Below are 17,026 nucleotides of genomic sequence, written 5' to 3' on the forward strand. Positions count from 1 at the left end.
CTCAATCACCATCTGGGTCGCAGTCCCTCTTGCCTTGTGATATTCCAGAGTCTTCGTCAGGGGTGTCTAGTTATCCCCTTTGGTCTTCACAGCTGGTGCCCAGCCGCGGTGTTGGCTTCTTGACCTGATTTCTGGAGCATGCACATTGTCATTTTGTGGTGCTAATCAGCAAAAGTCATGTAGCTCTTTCTCCATCTAGTGGAACATTCCACTTTACCGGCTTGCAAGCCAAGGACATCCTAAAGATTCTAAAAGATTTTTGTTCCTCTTATCAATGAGAGGCAAGAGAGCAAGCAACGGGGAAAAAAATGACAGAGACTGCAAGAAGCACGGGGGGTCAGAGGAATAGACAGAGGCAGTAGGAGCCCTGCAGAGAGATGGAGGACAAAAAGAAAAAAGAAAAGTGGCGGGAAGGGAGCAGCACGAAGGCTCAGAATGGGAATGAGGATGGGAACGCTGCCATACAGAATGATAAAACCCAGAGACACAGCACGACAAAGGCACAGAGAGAGAAGGCGAATGAAAGGAGGAAGGAAAAAGAGATAGCACGGCAGGAAGACACAGATAGGAAAAGAACGGCAGGGAAAAGAACGGGTCAGGGAAAGCATGGGGAAAAAGGAGATGGAGGGGCATGGAGGCACCGCGACACACAAGGGGCACAAGGCCCCGACGGCCGGTGACTCATGGCAGCTCTTGGTCTCACTGCTGCCGGGAGGCTTCTAACAGCTCAGACGCTCCTATCTCCTCCCCTCCTCCCTTCCTTTTCTGCAACTCCAGGCGCTCGGCTGCCCTCCACCTCAGAGAACACATTGGGGTGTCAGAGCTCCTGTGAGACGAGGCTCTGGGGACACGGATCCTCACTGGCTCGCTCACCACCCAGCCATCCCGCTCCGGGTTACACGCACGGACCCTGCCGCGCAGGTTGTAGCCCGGCCCACTTCAGGCTACACAGAGGGAGCGTTTCCCACCCAGAGAGAGGGGCTCTTTCTCTTGCACACCACAGGAAGCAGATGTCAGACTGATGGTCCCAGATTTCTTCGTCTTTCCCTCTCTCCGTCTTCATCCACAGCAGCCCCTGTCCACGGACGGGACGTGCTCCCCTGTCCCTTTTCCCGCCACGCTGCGAGGAGAGCAGCCCAGTAACATGGGATGGGTTCGCAGGAGCTGCCAGAGCTGGGGCCGGATGTGCGGGGCGAGCAGGGCCAGAGGAGGAGGATCAGGGGGAGCTGCCCCCAGCCGGCTGTCACCTCCTGCCCCTCTGCCAGCTCCAGGGACCTCCCCAGGGGCTGCCCTGAGCCGGCCGCAGGGAGCGCTCAGCTGCCTGCCGTCCCCCGCCCCCCACGTTAACCGCCGGGATCCCCGAGACACCACGGACACGCTGCCAGGGACGCAGCCATTGACACCGAAGAGAACTAGCGCGCTCTGATTGGCTGCTTTCCACCACACCGCGCTGTCCTATTGGCTGGTCCTCTCTGCGCTCCGCCCCCACGAGCCCCCTCGGGGGCGGACGGGAGTAAAAACCTCGACCCCATGCGGCCCGCCCCTCCTGTTCCCTCTCGGCAATCTGATTGGCTGGCTGTGCCCCCCAATTTCCATTCTCTCCGCCTATCATCGCCGCTCCCCGTTTCCCCGGCGCTCCACCCCCAAGCTTTATTGCGCGATCTGATTGGCCCGTTCTGCACCCTCATTCGCGCTCTCTCCGCTCACTCGCCACCCCGCCCGAACCCCGAGGCGAGCTATTTAATTTCTGTTTCCATTTCTATATTTCTTTTGTTTTTCTGTTTCTACATCTATTTCTCCTTTCCCGGCGGCCCGTTCGAGCCCTCGGATGCTCTATTTGCACATATAAATGCGTATATATATATATAAAAAAAAGGCATATATAATATAGATGAAAAGTATACATAAACATATATATATATGTGTATATACAAATATATATATATAAAGACACACCATACAGAAAAACATACATAAATACACATAAAACTGTATATAAGTATAAATGCATGCCCTTCCTATTTGCACATCCCCTCCCTGGCAGCACCCAGCGTGTTCACAGAGCGGCACTGCGCATGCGCCGGTTGCTACCTGCAGTACCGCACTGTGGTCACCAGAGGGCAGCGCAGAGCACGGCGCTGCGCATGCGCCGCTTTGAGCTGCAGTGCCGGGATTTCGTCACCTGGCGGCAGCACCGAGCGCGTTTTAACACGGCGGCCGTGCGCACGCGCAGCTCCCCGGTGCAGTACTGCGGTTCTGCCAGCAGGCGGCGCCAGCCGCACCCGGCGGGCGGTGCTTGGGTGGGGGGTTTTTCCTCCCTCCCCCAAATTTGTTATTTTTATTTATTTATTTATTCTCCGCCCCCATCGTTGCAGACCCAGATTCAGGGTGTTTGGGCAGCAGCTTCCATTGTGTGCATGCAGCCCAGCAGCAGAAAGTTTCCATTCGGGGGAATCAGCCCGAAATCGGGGTGGGAAAAAGACAAGGGGGAAGAGCCAGCTTTTGAAAGCACTTTAACACCTTTCTTTCCTTTTGAGAGATAGCGTTGCCAATGAGCGACCGAGGGCTCTGCTCTTCTTGCTTCTCGCTGGATCTTTTCCATGGGTCTCAGACAGGCATTTGTTCTGTTTAACAGTAGATACTGTTTATAATATATAGAAGGTGCTGTTTTGTCTGAATGAATCCTCTTCTTCCCAGCAAAGTGTAGAACGGGCCCTGTCTCACATATGTCCACAACATCTTTGTGTTGGCCTTGAAGTCATTATTTTCTCCCCGGTCAATTCCATTCTCCCCAGCAAAGTGCAAACCACACCTGATCTCACAGATATTCCATGTAATCTGTAGCCATTTGGGTAAATGTGAGCAGAACTTTACAGCGCACAGCTTTCTCAGTAACATGAAGTAGAGAATATCCGAAAAAAATCACAGCACCTTATAATTCTAGGTCATTATTCAGAATGCATTTTCTTAAGCTAGATGATATGAAATCAAAATTGGGCTCACCCAGTGACATGTGAATAGTAAAAACCATTTCCACACAGCCTGTTACTCCGCAGAGAGCTCGCAGCAGCTCCCCAGGCGGTCATATTTATGGGATAAAGCAGCTGGCTCGCAGTCGAATTGCACACGGTGGGAAAGGTCTGCACCAGATCCCCTGCACCCACTGAACACTTGGAACAAAAAGCACAAGGACCTTTCCCAGCTTGGTGTTCTGGTTTTGTTAAAAACAAGTTTCTCTTTCAGTGACTTTGCCTGTCAGCTAAAGCTTCATATCAGCTGCATTTTCCTGGAGAACCAGACACATGTTTTGGTAAACACAGCAATGGAATGTGAAGTTATTGATAAGCATGGATGGGCATCTCGGGAGAGGGGCAACAAGAAAGAGGTGACCAAAAACTGACCAAGGGAGTATAACATCCCATTCACGTGATACTTCATATAAAAGCGGGAGATCACGAGGATCTTGGCCCTTTTGCCCCGCTTTTTGCTTATGGCCGACATTAGGAGAGGACCTTGCAAGTCATCCCTGTGAACTGAAGACTAGTGACAGACTGAATCCAGCTCCGGTTGGCTGCAGAGTCCAGTCCAGGACTTTGGGTGCCGGCTCTGCAGTTGCTGGGACTTTCAAGATTGGTTTTGTATATTTTGTATTATTTTCTCTATTCTTATTAGCAGCATTAGTAAAACATGTTTAATTTTTCCAACTCTCTTCTCTCTGTCCTTCTGTCCCTCCCGATCGCCTGTCCTGAGTGGGAAGGGGGAAGAGGGGGCTAACAATACATCTGCCATGGTTTTATTGCCACCCCACAATCTAAACCCTCGACAGTTGGCTTTGGCAGTTGTGTTCCACTGCCCAGGGGTATGAACCCACCAGCCCAAATCCAGGGCTGTTTTCTCCATCCTGATCCCACACCTTCATTCCCAGAACACGTGCTGAATCCTTCTGCTCCCAAAATCCAAGACCTGCAGCATCTTCCCCTGGTAACGGAAGTGTAAAGTGTTTGGAACCGACCAGACCTACTGACTGGAAAGGCCAGTTCTCAGGGCTATTCTGAGGATGCTCTGGAGGAATAAGGGTAGGGATTAATCAGAGATTTCCACTCTAATGAATTTCCTCTGAAATTGTTAAAAGTGTGTATTTGAAGTAAACGCTTGCTACCCTCAGGGTCACTGCTCAGGCCGTCAGAGCACACACAACCCCTCGCTGTTAAAAATAAATCCAAGATCAGCCCATAGCTTGAAGTGATGACTTTTTATTTTAGGAAAAAAAAAAAAAAATCCCGAAAACATTCCAGTATTGCGGTTTGTAAAATTGTCACTGTTTTCAGTAGAAACAGTTCGCAAGTCAGAACTGAAGACTGAAAACAACATTGTGCAAAATAGTACTGGCATAACTACACATAGCAGAGAGACTGGCGTAAATGAAGAATTCCATTGACGTTAGTTGAGCTGCTCCAGTTTCACGCCAGTGTACATCACCTCAGAACAGGCCCTTTTCGCGGAACACCCCTGGAATTCCTCTGGCTTATGAAAATCGCCTTACATGCAACAAGTAACCTATGGGGACCACACACACAAGAACAGCTCCACCAGGTATCACAGTGTCACAGGGGAAAACGTACCAGCCCGTTTCATACAAAGGCAAACCCAAAGGCAGCTGTGGACACCCCTGGACTGCTACCCTCAAAAATTGCACATTTCGACACATGAAACCGTTTAGAAGAAAGTCAAACAACATTGGTCTTTAACTATTAGTACACTGACAATTCAGGTGGACGAGGGGTCCAGAAACATTTTGTTGTTCGCTTACTAGATTTTCCAAAGAGAGCTGTTTCAAAAGCAATTTGTGTAAAAGTGTTGACTTGCAGAGTTACCAGGCTAAGTGCTCTTCTGTAATTCAGAAAGACCCATCAACGCTGCAGAAGTCTCTGCAGTCAAGCACAAATCCCAGTGAAGAACTATTAAACCAAGACCATACCTGAAGTCTCTACTGATGATGTGCAATGGAATCAAGCAGGCAGCACCAGGACCCCGTTGACACCCGGAGCATTCGGAGACTGTAGCAGCTCCCCTGGGGTGCCGGGCTGGAATGCCACACCACTGGTGAATGGTTCATGTTCTCTCCCCGCTTGACTTGACACACAAAGTAACAGCACATCCAGGTCATTCTTCTCTCAGCAGGACTGATTTTCAGCGTTGCTGAGCACTCACAAACTCGCATCAAGAAAATATACAGGCACATCTTGCAAGAAGTGGTCATTTTGTTTAGAAATGGCTTGGAAAACCAGTCGTGTCAGAGCTCTTTGATCGCGACACCACCAGCGGTCCCAGTGCTTCTCATGGTCCTCGGTTAGCAAAGCTGTACCTTCTGTTACCTTTTCTAAGCTCAAACATTTCTGTTTTAATACATGCCAGCCTCTTTTGTGTCAAAGCCATGATGACATCTTTAGGCAATGACATTTGATGGAGAGCACCCACTGAAATTATGGAATTATATGGTGAAAGCACAGCAAGTGTTTGGATGCTTTAACGTCAAGGGTGTTTTTTGCAGGTTCTATCCATCTCGTGAGAATAAGTGACGATGCCACACGAGCTTTGCCTTGGAGATGCATCTGAGTGCGCACCAGTTTGGGATGAGAACGGGTCTGCAGGTCTGTCCATTTAAAAAATTCATACAAATGCCAGTCCTGCCTCAAACCATTCAGATAAGAGCAGCAGGCCTGCATGGGCTGTACGTGTGCACGAGGAGTCAAAGGGAAACCAAGACGCCACCCTGCAGCACTGGCCTTGGTGCCTCCCCATGTGTTCTTCACCCTGCCCATTGCACAGAGAAGCTGTCAGGTGCTCAGTGAGGAAACACAGACATCACTGGCATGGAGCCACTGTGAAAACATCAGCATTTCGGAGGTGGCAGGGAGAGAACAGATAAGACTCGAGCAAGGAATTATTGCTGTGCCACTGAATAAAGTCCAATAAGCAACAAGACGCTAGGCCTGAGGCAAAACGAATAAAGGTTAGTGGATATGACTTTGTTTTTCTTCCCAAAAGGCTCAGCTTCGGTGTTTGCCAACAATCTCAGATTCTGAATTCCAGTAAATTCTATTTTAGAACAATCCAAAAAATAGCCCTGAGACTAAACGTATTTTTTAAGAGCTGGTATTGCTTTATGTAAATCAAACACAACTATCATTTATTTCCACAGTATAAATCATTTAATTTGCACTCCCTCTTTTCCTCACTTGGGATATGTATGTGCAACCAAGAATTTCTCTCAGAGACATATGCACTGAAGCATTATCTGTTACTTTTCCAAGCACTTCAATTTGTTGCTACAGGATTATGGCACCAAGCAAGGAAAGAACAGCTGAAGTAGGTCAGACTTCAGCAAACAAGTCCTCTTGTGCCTTGAGCTTCTGAAAACAGGAATCCAACAGTCATAGCTGCCACCACAGCCCTTCGTCACAGCAATGACGTCCTTCCTTGTACTAAATGGTGTTCCTCCAATTCTAAATTGTACGTCGGTGACATCTCAAAATCAGCTGTCGGTGTAACTGCGCGCTGCCAACAGCCTTCACGTGTGGCTGGAGGTGTAAAACACCAAGAAAACAAGACTATCAAGTGTGTCGAGTTGTGCACAAAACAGACCTTTAGTTTTTCTTAATCTACAAAGTAGGGAATCAAGGAACTGACTCAGTCTAATGCATAGTTAGGATTTACAGTATGCCAAAAGAACTCCAACTCTTTCAGTAACTGTGCTTTAGTAATGCATGGTTCGCCCCCAAAAAACTGAATATCCCGCTCTAGATGTAAAAGTTTTTAAGAAGCTCTATACGCCCTCAAAGCTATTTTGAAATTGGTTTCAATATTTTATGTAACAGCTCCGCTATGGCACAAGACAGCACATAAAAAGTTTAAGGCTGATTTTCATATGCACACATGTAAAAACTGGTCTCAGAACAAGAGTTGTCATATTTTCTAAATTCTAAGTCTTTTCATAGTAAAGTAGAGCTGCCACAGCAATAGTAGACTTGCCCTGCATACAAAAAAGGCAGAAAGTTGTCCTCAATGCAGTCTGTTTTTATAAAAAGCAAAAAATCACACACATTAACATTTGGTTTTTATGAGAGCAGCTCACTAATTTGTACAGTACATCGTCCAACAACATACAGTATCAACTACCAAAGAGATACTCAAGTAGTACGACAACAGGTGCAAAAGAAAGTTCTGGGGTAAGGAAGCCCACGGCTGCTTGGGGGTCACTCTGGGATGAAAAAGTAACATCAGAACCAAGTTTGGGTGAAGTCAGTTAAGTCTCAAGGCTGTAATAAAGGCTGTTTGTTAACTTTAGCCCTTTGGCTCTTAACCATTGTGTTAAGATGTCCTGATAAAGCACCGGGCAGTTTGGCGTTGATGGAGAAGCTCCTTACGTGCTGCTGTTACGGAAACAGAAAATAGACTTAAGCAGTTCCTTCACCTGAGCGAGCTGATCCTCCGTGAGCCCAGTCATGCCAGCTTCAAACAAACCTATCCAGAGCGGTACATTTTAAGACTTCAAAGTGCACTGTAACTGTTTCAGAAGAAACCAATTAATATCCACAAAAATCTAGAAAAGACTTATCAACTGGCCAAATGACACAGATTTGATGCACAAAGTCGCTAATTATAAACTCTGTGCCTCAACGACGTCTTCAGTGTAAATCAGAGCTGCTACTTTCAAACAAGTTCTTGATTCCCATCTGCACAATCTTAACTGTTTTGATGGGAAGAAAGATGTCAGCCCAACTCTGCTTGCTCGCTAATTTAACAGGCGTCATATTATAATACTTTCTGGTATTCAATTGCTGAATTTTTGCATCATGTTTTAAAAAGGGGTTCATCATACTATCAACACAGGACTTGTGCGTGCTATTGTGATTTACACTTAGTTGCCGAGTAAAGTACATTGCTATCATAGCTTATTTACGTAGGATTTAAAGGAACAGTAAGTGTACATCAAAACCATGACTATTATTCGCACAAGGTATGCAAGAGGCTTTTTTTTTTCCTCCTAAGTGAAATGTTTGCAACCAAACGTAGCATATTAAGCACTGAAGAACACTGTTCCTTTTGCAGTATCATCTTTAAATCGATGCGGTTCTGAGGGGACCTGAGTAGGCAGCTGATCCATGGACGTTACGTATATGCAAGTGAGAACTGCTCGTGTGTAACAAACCAATACTCAGACCCAGAGACCATCCACGGGGGCACTTCCTTTGAAATTACTGATTCGAACTCTGTGGAAGAGGTACAAGGTCAACTTGTTTTACAAGTTGATACAACACTGTTATTCTCCTTGCTGCAGTTTTCTGCATATCTCTATTTTATTTGCTCAAACCCAAACAACGCATTCTGGGAACACACAAGAAACCTCGCTGAAGTTCCTGAACAGTTTCCGTATGCAATTGTCTTCCCCTCCCATTTTCATAATTATTATTATTTCCAAGAACCATAAACTACTGCATATCAGGACAGAGCAAGCATCAAATATCCTCTGTTTCACATGCCAGCCTAAGTTGCTAGTCAAAAAGGCAGAATGCGTCTGCTGCTGTAAACCTCTGTGTAACAGATACCATGCCTGACAAACCATCGCCTCCAACAGACACACACAGAACACCGCTATGCCAAAAGGGAGGAAATCATGCACAGATATTTCAGTATGACGTGGCCAGGGTCTATAATACAGTGATGAGTCACGTCAGAGAAAATTTGTACCAAGAGCGATTAATGATTCGGGTTGATTAACTCCATAAGTAGCCAAGCAAGCCTGTTAAGAGGCAAGTTGTGTTTTTTTCTGGAAAAAGGAATACTGAGTAAGAGGATAACACACTTCCCCCTCCCGACCCCTGCACAAAAATCCTACGGACACACAAAACGATAGTGGGGCAAGTGCTTTAAAATGCAATTTACCAGCCAATAAACCAGCACTGGTGGGAATTCTCTGAAGGAAGGAGTTTTAAGAATGTGACTTACCTGAAGCATAAACTTCTGATATTAAGAAAATGTACACTATATACTAACACTGCTTTTGGGATAGTTTTCTGTTTTAATAGCTTCAAGCGTACTAACTTGTCTTATTTTGATTAGGGCTGAGGCTGTTCAACAAGGTCACGTAATTTGAGACTGTTGAAATACTTCAGCAATCCTTTGGTCCCATCAGCTATAAAATAGCCAAGGAAAAAAAGAACCTCCCATACATTAAAAAAAAAAAGGTGGGGTGGAGCATCATCAGGAAAACGTCTTCTAAACATGATCTGCTGCGCACCAGAAAAGGTAAATTTTTGTTACAAAATACATGTTTTCATACAAAAGACATCTTGCAAAACCATCTGCTTGCCCCTCCCTCTGCAGATTACAATGGCAAACGGGATCAGCTGGCTGGTCTGGAGAGTTTTGTTTTAATGGAGAAAAAAGTCAAAGGACACACAGCATTACAACAACTGGTCCTTTAAATGGCAAAGGATGATGATAGTCTTTGTTTTCACCAGTGTTTAAAAAAGCAGGAGAGAAACAGAACCAGAGTCTTCATAAGCAGAAAGTGCAACACAGCATCAGCTGCTGCATCCTCCTGAACTTCTCAATGTGCTACCAAACGGTCAATTATACAAACAGTTCAATTATGACAGCGCCAGAAATTATCAAAACAATGCAAATAGCATGATCACAAAGGTCCAGTCGACTGGTTCCAACTTTTTCTGTGTAGTTGCCCAGCAAAATGTCAAGACAATCTGAATCTATCCTTCGGCTTCCTCAATAGGACCCGGTTGCTGGAGCAGAGAGGTCTGTGGTGCTGTGCTTGTCCCACGGGAGATCCTGTCTTGATCTGCGTTTGTAGACAAGGAGGCCACAGAAATGGGCTGGAACAAACTGGGCGACATGCTGGAGGAGACAGTCAGGCTGTGTGTAGTGCCCTTCAGTGTGAGATCTTGTGTGGGAAGAAGTGGCTTGAGGATGCTGACGAGACAGAAAGCAGAGCCACTTTTCGGAATGAAATTCACCTTGTTCTTGTCGGGGCAGTAGAAGGCTGGAATCTCATGCAATGGCTTTGGCCTAAAAATAAAACACGATAATTTAAAAATGATATCCAGTTCTGTCAATAGCAGCTACATATTGCTGAACACATTGCCAGAGATGAGGTTTAAACGTGAAGTATTTCAGCTACTCAGTAGTGTGGATAGCACAGGAATGCCTCCTGTGACTGTCTCTAACCCTGCAAAGTCAATCTACTGAGTTCATCTAACTCTACTTTAAGACAAAACTATGGGAATCTCTTCCACAGCCTCTCTTCCCTGCTGGAAAAAAACCATCAGAAATTTATACTCATTTTTGTCTTGTTGCCAGTCTTGTTCTCTAGCTTATAACCTCCCCCTCTCTTTCATGTCTTTGTAAGACAGACGTAGGCACTTTATCTCCTTTCAGTACACTCTGGTAGGGGACATCCTCCTCTGAAAAGGAATTCTGCTCAAGACGGAGTACATTTCCATAGAGGCTGATTCTCCAAGTGTTCAGAAAATTCAGCCACAGTTAAGTGTTTTTTAACAAATGAAAACCCTGTAACAAGTCACTCCTGGGGAGATTCTGATTGGACAGAAGGAGGAAAATTTTCACTATGAGAAGGATCAGCCATTGGAATAACCTCCCCAGGGAAGTGGTGGATTCCCCAATATCGGACACTAAGATTCAGCTGCACAGGGTGCCGGGCCATCTTGTCTAGACCAGGCTTTTGCCAAGAAAGCTTGGACCAGATGATCCTTGTGCTCCCTTCCAACCTGCTATTCTATGATTCTAAACTTCAGATAGAAATAACGTTAAACAAAGGTTGAACTTTACATAGTTACACTCCAGTATTCCACATACATGTGTCAAGTACCAGATGTGAGAAAGATTTTTGCATGCAACCGCAGGGTCTAAGAACCACCATAGTGAGGTAAAAACTTCTGTAGAAGCCTGTTTCACTCTACAGCAGGACAGTCCTATAGCTATGCAGCACAGACATCCAAAAACAAACACAAATGCAAGTCAAATTACAATAGAGTATGTTCTCGGAGCAAGTGGAGACTCTCTAATCTGTTAGCAACATAACATACACACTCTAAACCAGACACAGGTAACATAAGTTACTGCCACCCTTCCCATATTGCTATGGAGCGGCCACAGAGGCCTCTCAAAATCCACCTGCAGAGATCAGAGATGGGAAATACAAAAAAGCAGCTCTAAGTTTTTTAGTTACTACTAATAATAGATGGTATTATTGAGATAATATAGGCATAAAAGAATTAAAACAAAATTATACTCCTTGTGTGGTGAAATGGAATTTTTAACTAGAGATTAAGATTCTTGCATCCAAGTGACATAAGGATAGAAAAAAAAAAAAAAACACTGCAAAAAATAATAAAACGTAAAACTCCCAAACTATTCCGAAATGGCAAAAGCTGGTTTTTTCAGAATAACCCAAGCATCAAACAGTCAGGGTCAAATTCCCTACACTGTCACTAAAGGTTTCAAAATTACATAGGAAGAGTATTACAGCTGAAAGAGTATGGTCTTCAGAGTCTAGATTAGGCTGTCCTTGTAAAGCTGTGACATGTATGAGCTGATATACCCGCATTACAGTTTCTCATTACCTCTGTCTGCATCTGATTCTGTTTGAATTCCTCCCCCACTATCTGCCAGGTAAGAAACAGTCCTCTCAAGTTATGCTGTTTGGTTTTTTGTTTGTTTTCTAAAAAACTCTCTCAATATTTTGATTTTAACACAAAATTCCAGCAATAAGAGACATATACCAGCATATAGTCACACAAGATAACGGAGATCAAGGTGTTAACATAATTTTAGCGACTGGCCTAGTAATTCTGATGTGAGACAAAAATCAATAAACCAATGAGTAACTCTGAATGTTGAATGTTATTTCTTCTGTAGTAAAGATCAACTTACAAGCTTTCCTCAAAGACTTTCACCTTTTCACAGCCCTCTGGAGGTTCGCGCTTGAACATGTAGCTGTTGTTGGGTTTTGGTGAGGTAGCATATTTTGGCAAGGGAGAATTATTCCCATTCTCTGCAGGAAGAGAATCTCTCATTACTTCAGTGTGTCACACTATGGAAAAAAACAACAGCTATCTTTACATGTCCTCCAAGTTGAAACCCACATCTTTACCAACGTTACAAAATTAAGAAACATTTTCATTCGCCTCCACGTCTTCATTTGTAAATAAGCTTTCTTATCTCAACCCCTTTCCTTCTTTCTATTTCTCCTCATATCATTTTCGGGCTCTTCTGCAATCTCTATTCATTCCTGACCACTTTCTGTTTGTAACTGCAAACCTGAATCTACAGTCCTGTGCCACCACAAAAGAAATGGGCAGAAACTATATTCCTTAAAAACCAGAACAGCTTTATGTGGAGTGAAGAAATGCTCCTAGTGTATCTCAGAAGATTTCTGGTAAAAAAAGAATAATCAAACAAACACAGTTGAACTTTTTAGAGGCATATGTATGAAACGTTGGAAGGTTGCCCATTTTGTCTGAAATAATAAAACACACCTGAGCAACAGGACCAGCCTATTTTTGCTGTTCCACCTGCTGCTGTACATTCTTGATTCTCCAAGTACTCTAAGCAAGTTGAAGAATCTATTATTTAAAAACAAAAACTTGTCTGGGAAGCACATTCTTCAGTCACATCTATGCAGCTCCAATTACAGAGCACTACATACGTGTGCACACAGTATTTGGAACAATTCAGAAAAAAAGATCACTTACAAAGAAAAAAAACGTTCTACCATTTCTCCATGGAAGTGGGAAACAAAGCCCCTCTTTCACTACGTGTTCATGCATACAGCCACAGGTTAAAGCTCAGCACTGTTAAACTTTTAGAGTTCCACAGTACCTTTATCTCTGGAATCGGCAAGAAGATCGTCTGTAGAACACGGACTTTCTTCGCTGCCTTCGTTGGAGATGGTAAGAAATGAGGCTGGAGATACTGACTGGGAGCGGCTGCTGTTGTTACTGCTCCTGTCTGCTCCGCCAGGTGTTTGGGTATCAATGCTGCGAGTGCTGCTGCTCCGCTGCGCCAGCGGAGGTGGCGCCCGGTGCCCATCTGGAATATCTTGAGGCTGGTAAAAATAAAAGGGATCAGATGGCTGCTCTCGTCTAATTAGCAACTTCTTTAAATGCAGTAACGCTGAGGGGTTTTTTAGGTTCCACAAAACTGGTTGAAGTGGAAAATATTAGTCATTACGCAAGACTCCAACAGAAAACGTAATAAGACAGGTTTGGAAACTAAGGACAACAGTTTTCAAGATTTCACAGGATTGCCTGGGCTGGAAGGGACCCTCCTGAGCTCAGCTGGTCCAAGACTGTCCAGGACTGTGTTAAGGTTTCAACATCTCCACAGACAGTGAATCCACAGCCTCTCTGGGCAACTTGCTCAAAACACAATTTAAAAAAATAGACTTAAAAAGTGTTCTTCTTGTGCTCAGCTCATTTTTTAATTTATGCCCATTTGTTCTTGCCCTGTCACGGGGCACTAAGAGCCCAGCTCCCTCCTCTTCATTCTGCACATCAGATACTTATACACGTTGATAAGATCCCCCTGAGCATGCTATTCTCAAGGCTGAATAGTCCCAGGTCTCTCAGCCTCTCCTCATATAAAAGATGTTCCAGGCCCTTAATCATCTTCATGGCGTGTATTTATGACACTTCGTTACTGAAGTTACCTCTAAATATACCTAACAATAAAGTGAAAGTTAAAAATGAGCAAGTTACACTTCAATTGGGATGGCGACAGTTCAGCATGGGCAAAGAAAGTTGCTACAGAAATTCTCAAAACAGACCTTCTGTCTTTTCCCCTGTTTTACTGACATTTCTTATTTTACTGGAAAACTAATTATATCACACTAATTACAGAGGAAAAAGTTCCAATTCAAGCTTTCCTTCTTCCCTTCTCTTTGCTTTCCAAGAGACTTTACAACTATCCTTACTGAAGAAAGCCAAACTAATTCCAGGCAAATTTAAATCAAAATGCAAAATAAAGCTTATGACTTAAAAATCGCAAAGCAAACCCAACATAATTACAGAAAGCAATCATTGTGGCAGATACATACAACAAGCTGCTCCTCTTTGTCTCCAGTCTCCTTAATTATTATCTCAATCTCCTGATTCAGTCCTTCTACACTGTTTCGGAATCGTGATCCCGTTGATTTGGTAATCGGTATCACAGGAACGAGAGCACTCTTTGGGATAGAGGCCTGAAGAACCAGAGACAAGGAGAAAGCAATGTAGATTTACTTAAAAACCACAATTATTTCAACTCAAAAGTGAACCTTTCAGCAGAACACATCTACACAGAGATATCAAGGATTGACATGAAACTCTAGCATTTGTGTTGTTAAAATGGATGCCTTAAATGAAGACACAGACACCTTGAATTTTGTTTCAAATCTAATTTCTAGCAGGAAAAGCTTTCAACAGTCTAGTCTCAAAATCTCCCTAGATATGGTCTGTCTCCAGCTCAATATTGTCTTACACGAGAAAACTTAACAGTCAACACTTAAGTCTGTGTAACTTTGAAGCCTCTAAAACACAGGGTGTTTCAAAACGACGGACCCAATTTCAAAGCAGTATAATAACAAATTGGGTCCATCTTTTCGAAACGCCCTGTACATTCACATTCTTTCTGAAATGAGCTGTACCACGATTTCACTTCCTTCACTTGTAATCTCATTAACGCTGTATTTTAATGGAAGTCTGCTGTCACCTACAGTAACATGACACACGCAGAAGGAAAATTAGTCCAAAAATTCAAGACTGCAGTATGCCAGATATGAAGAACAACTTAGTAACTATATTAAGCCAGGAAGAAGATTGACAAAACAATCTAGGAAGAATAAAATCTCAAACGCAAATGTCAATATACCGCTGCTTCAAAATGAAGATTAACATTTTAAAAGCCCAGCATTTCAAAGTATGCATGAAAACACCATTTGCAGAAGAGACGTTACTGAAGTTTTCCAAAGTGCCTCTTGGTGCACCTTGACTTCTCAAAATCCCCCATCTTCTCCATTAGCATCCTCCCCCATTAAAAAACAATCACGCCTCCAGAAGGTCAGAAGATTCTGCCCTAAAGTTCAACACAAACTCTTGGTGATTATGCAGTTGGTCTCAATATCAGTGGTTGCTTCGGATCAATCGATTGGTAAGAGATTAAGGACACATGCTTGCCAGGAAAGCAAAAGAAAGCGGCTTCTGGTTCATAGTGTCAAGCAGCAGCATAACACTGAGGTAAAAAGATTACTCTGAAAGACCTAATCCATTTATTCTTCTGTCTGGCTTCAGCTCTGGCCTCAACTCTGGTTTCTGCATTACATTAATACTGAGAATAAAGGCAGCTCCTGTCTGAGTCCTGTTTACAGATTTAGTACCGTGCAATTAGTTAAAAATACACCATCCTCAGAAGCATCCTGAGATCACCTGAGGAGGCTATGACCTTTCTGCGAACCCCTCCTCCTGTAAAGAGAGGCAGAATGGGACATTTCCAGCATCATGGAAAAATAGACAAACACAAAATATTCAATTGCTCTGGAAAAAAAAAACAAACAGTATTCAGCAGCAAGGCCTTGACCAAGTTCTTCACCAACTATTTCCTGATCCTGAATAGAGGAACAGGAATAGCTAACAAGCTTAGTCTATAGAGATTTCTTTCTCAAACAAAAATCATGGAGGAAAGAAGCACAACTAAACTACCAGTTGGAGGCTTTGGTGGTAAGAATCAGTTTGACATTTTTGGTATAACTCAATTGTGGCAAAGCTTCGCTGTTTATTAGCAGGGAAGAACAGAGGAAATAAAACCACTGGAATCACTTCTCTTAGTTTTAACTAGAAGAGTGAGCCAGTTCCAAAACGTTAAGTAGAGTTTACGTGGTCTCTGTGAAGGGACTACTGAGGCAATTTCCTAAAACATTTTCTCCGCCTTGTTAGGAATTCAACTCCTTGAGCTCCGAAATCTTTGTACGACCCTCTAGAGTTCGCAACTGCAAGTTCCCATCAAGTTGGGAATACTGAAAACAAAAAAGCCAAACCAACAAGTAAATATCCTAGTCACTAACTGCAAGTGTTTCCACACAGTCATTCCCACAAATCCTGAAGGAGCTGAGCTGCTGCCAGAATTCTAGCTTAGCAGTTCCCTAGAAAGGAATGAGAAAGCCTTGGAACGTTGCCTTAATGCCTACAGTTACAGATTTTCACTCTTAGAAGCCACCTCTAAATGCCATTAATCTAAACCCTTCACTTACTCCTTTTGAAGCCTTCTGTAACTTCTGCCCTTTGCAAGCAGTCCAACATAGCTGGCACGTTATTTACCAAGAAAAACAATGGTTTGCTTTGTAATACAATGCTGGAAAAGCTGCTTTGCCTCAGTTTATATTTTATAGTCTGTTTCACAAGCCCCAAACCTAATTATGTTGTGCAATACTTTATTCTCATACTCTAGAATCTGGCAGAATGCAAGAGGCCTCCATACTAGAAGAAAAATTTCATTAACATGATAATAAAGTAATTATGACACAAAAAAAATTATATATATATATATATATAAGGGGTCGGGAGCTGTTTTCAGAGTTCCCTTTCAAAATTAAAACCCACTAAGATTGCCCAAGTTTAAGTGACAATAGCATTGCATTCAGAAACCTACAGGTTTGTAAATACCAAGCCAAACCTGCTAGACTGCATGGAATTCTGAAGGGCCTACACCAACCATTCCTCAGAACCCTTTTTTATTTTGGTTTAAACACCTCAGTTGGCCAAAAGTACAGAATGAATCTTCAAACAAGTTCTACAAATGCGGATAAAATACCTGCATTGAGGATTTTGACCTGCCTTTTTTTTTTTTTTCCTAAATGTGTCTCACCAATCTTCATAAACTTTCTCAAAAACCCCCAGAAAGGGATTGGGTCATTCATTTGTCTTTCTTCTTTCATCATTTCGGACTGTTCTGACTG

The 17,026-nt window shown here is 43.6% G+C and overlaps 1 protein-coding gene across 1 annotated transcript in view; it reads right to left on the minus strand.

Annotated features, from left to right (window-relative positions):
• Nucleotides 1-4,239: 4,239 nt before the first annotated feature.
• The window catches only part of FAM117B (family with sequence similarity 117 member B), a 28,750-nt gene continuing 15,963 nt past the window's right edge, over nt 4,240-17,026 (minus strand). Inside the window, exons 5-8 of the mRNA XM_065841110.2 lie at nt 14,135-14,278; nt 12,919-13,144; nt 11,971-12,091; nt 4,240-10,086 (exon numbers count right to left, since the gene is read on the minus strand). Coding sequence (XP_065697182.1) covers nt 9,771-10,086; nt 11,971-12,091; nt 12,919-13,144; nt 14,135-14,278 — 807 coding nt within the window. The 3' untranslated portion in view covers nt 4,240-9,770. The remainder of the gene's footprint in view (nt 10,087-11,970; nt 12,092-12,918; nt 13,145-14,134; nt 14,279-17,026) is intronic.

Source organism: Patagioenas fasciata, chromosome 7, assembly GCF_037038585.1.
Source record: "Patagioenas fasciata isolate bPatFas1 chromosome 7, bPatFas1.hap1, whole genome shotgun sequence".
Classification (NCBI taxonomy): Eukaryota; Metazoa; Chordata; class Aves; order Columbiformes; family Columbidae; genus Patagioenas; species Patagioenas fasciata.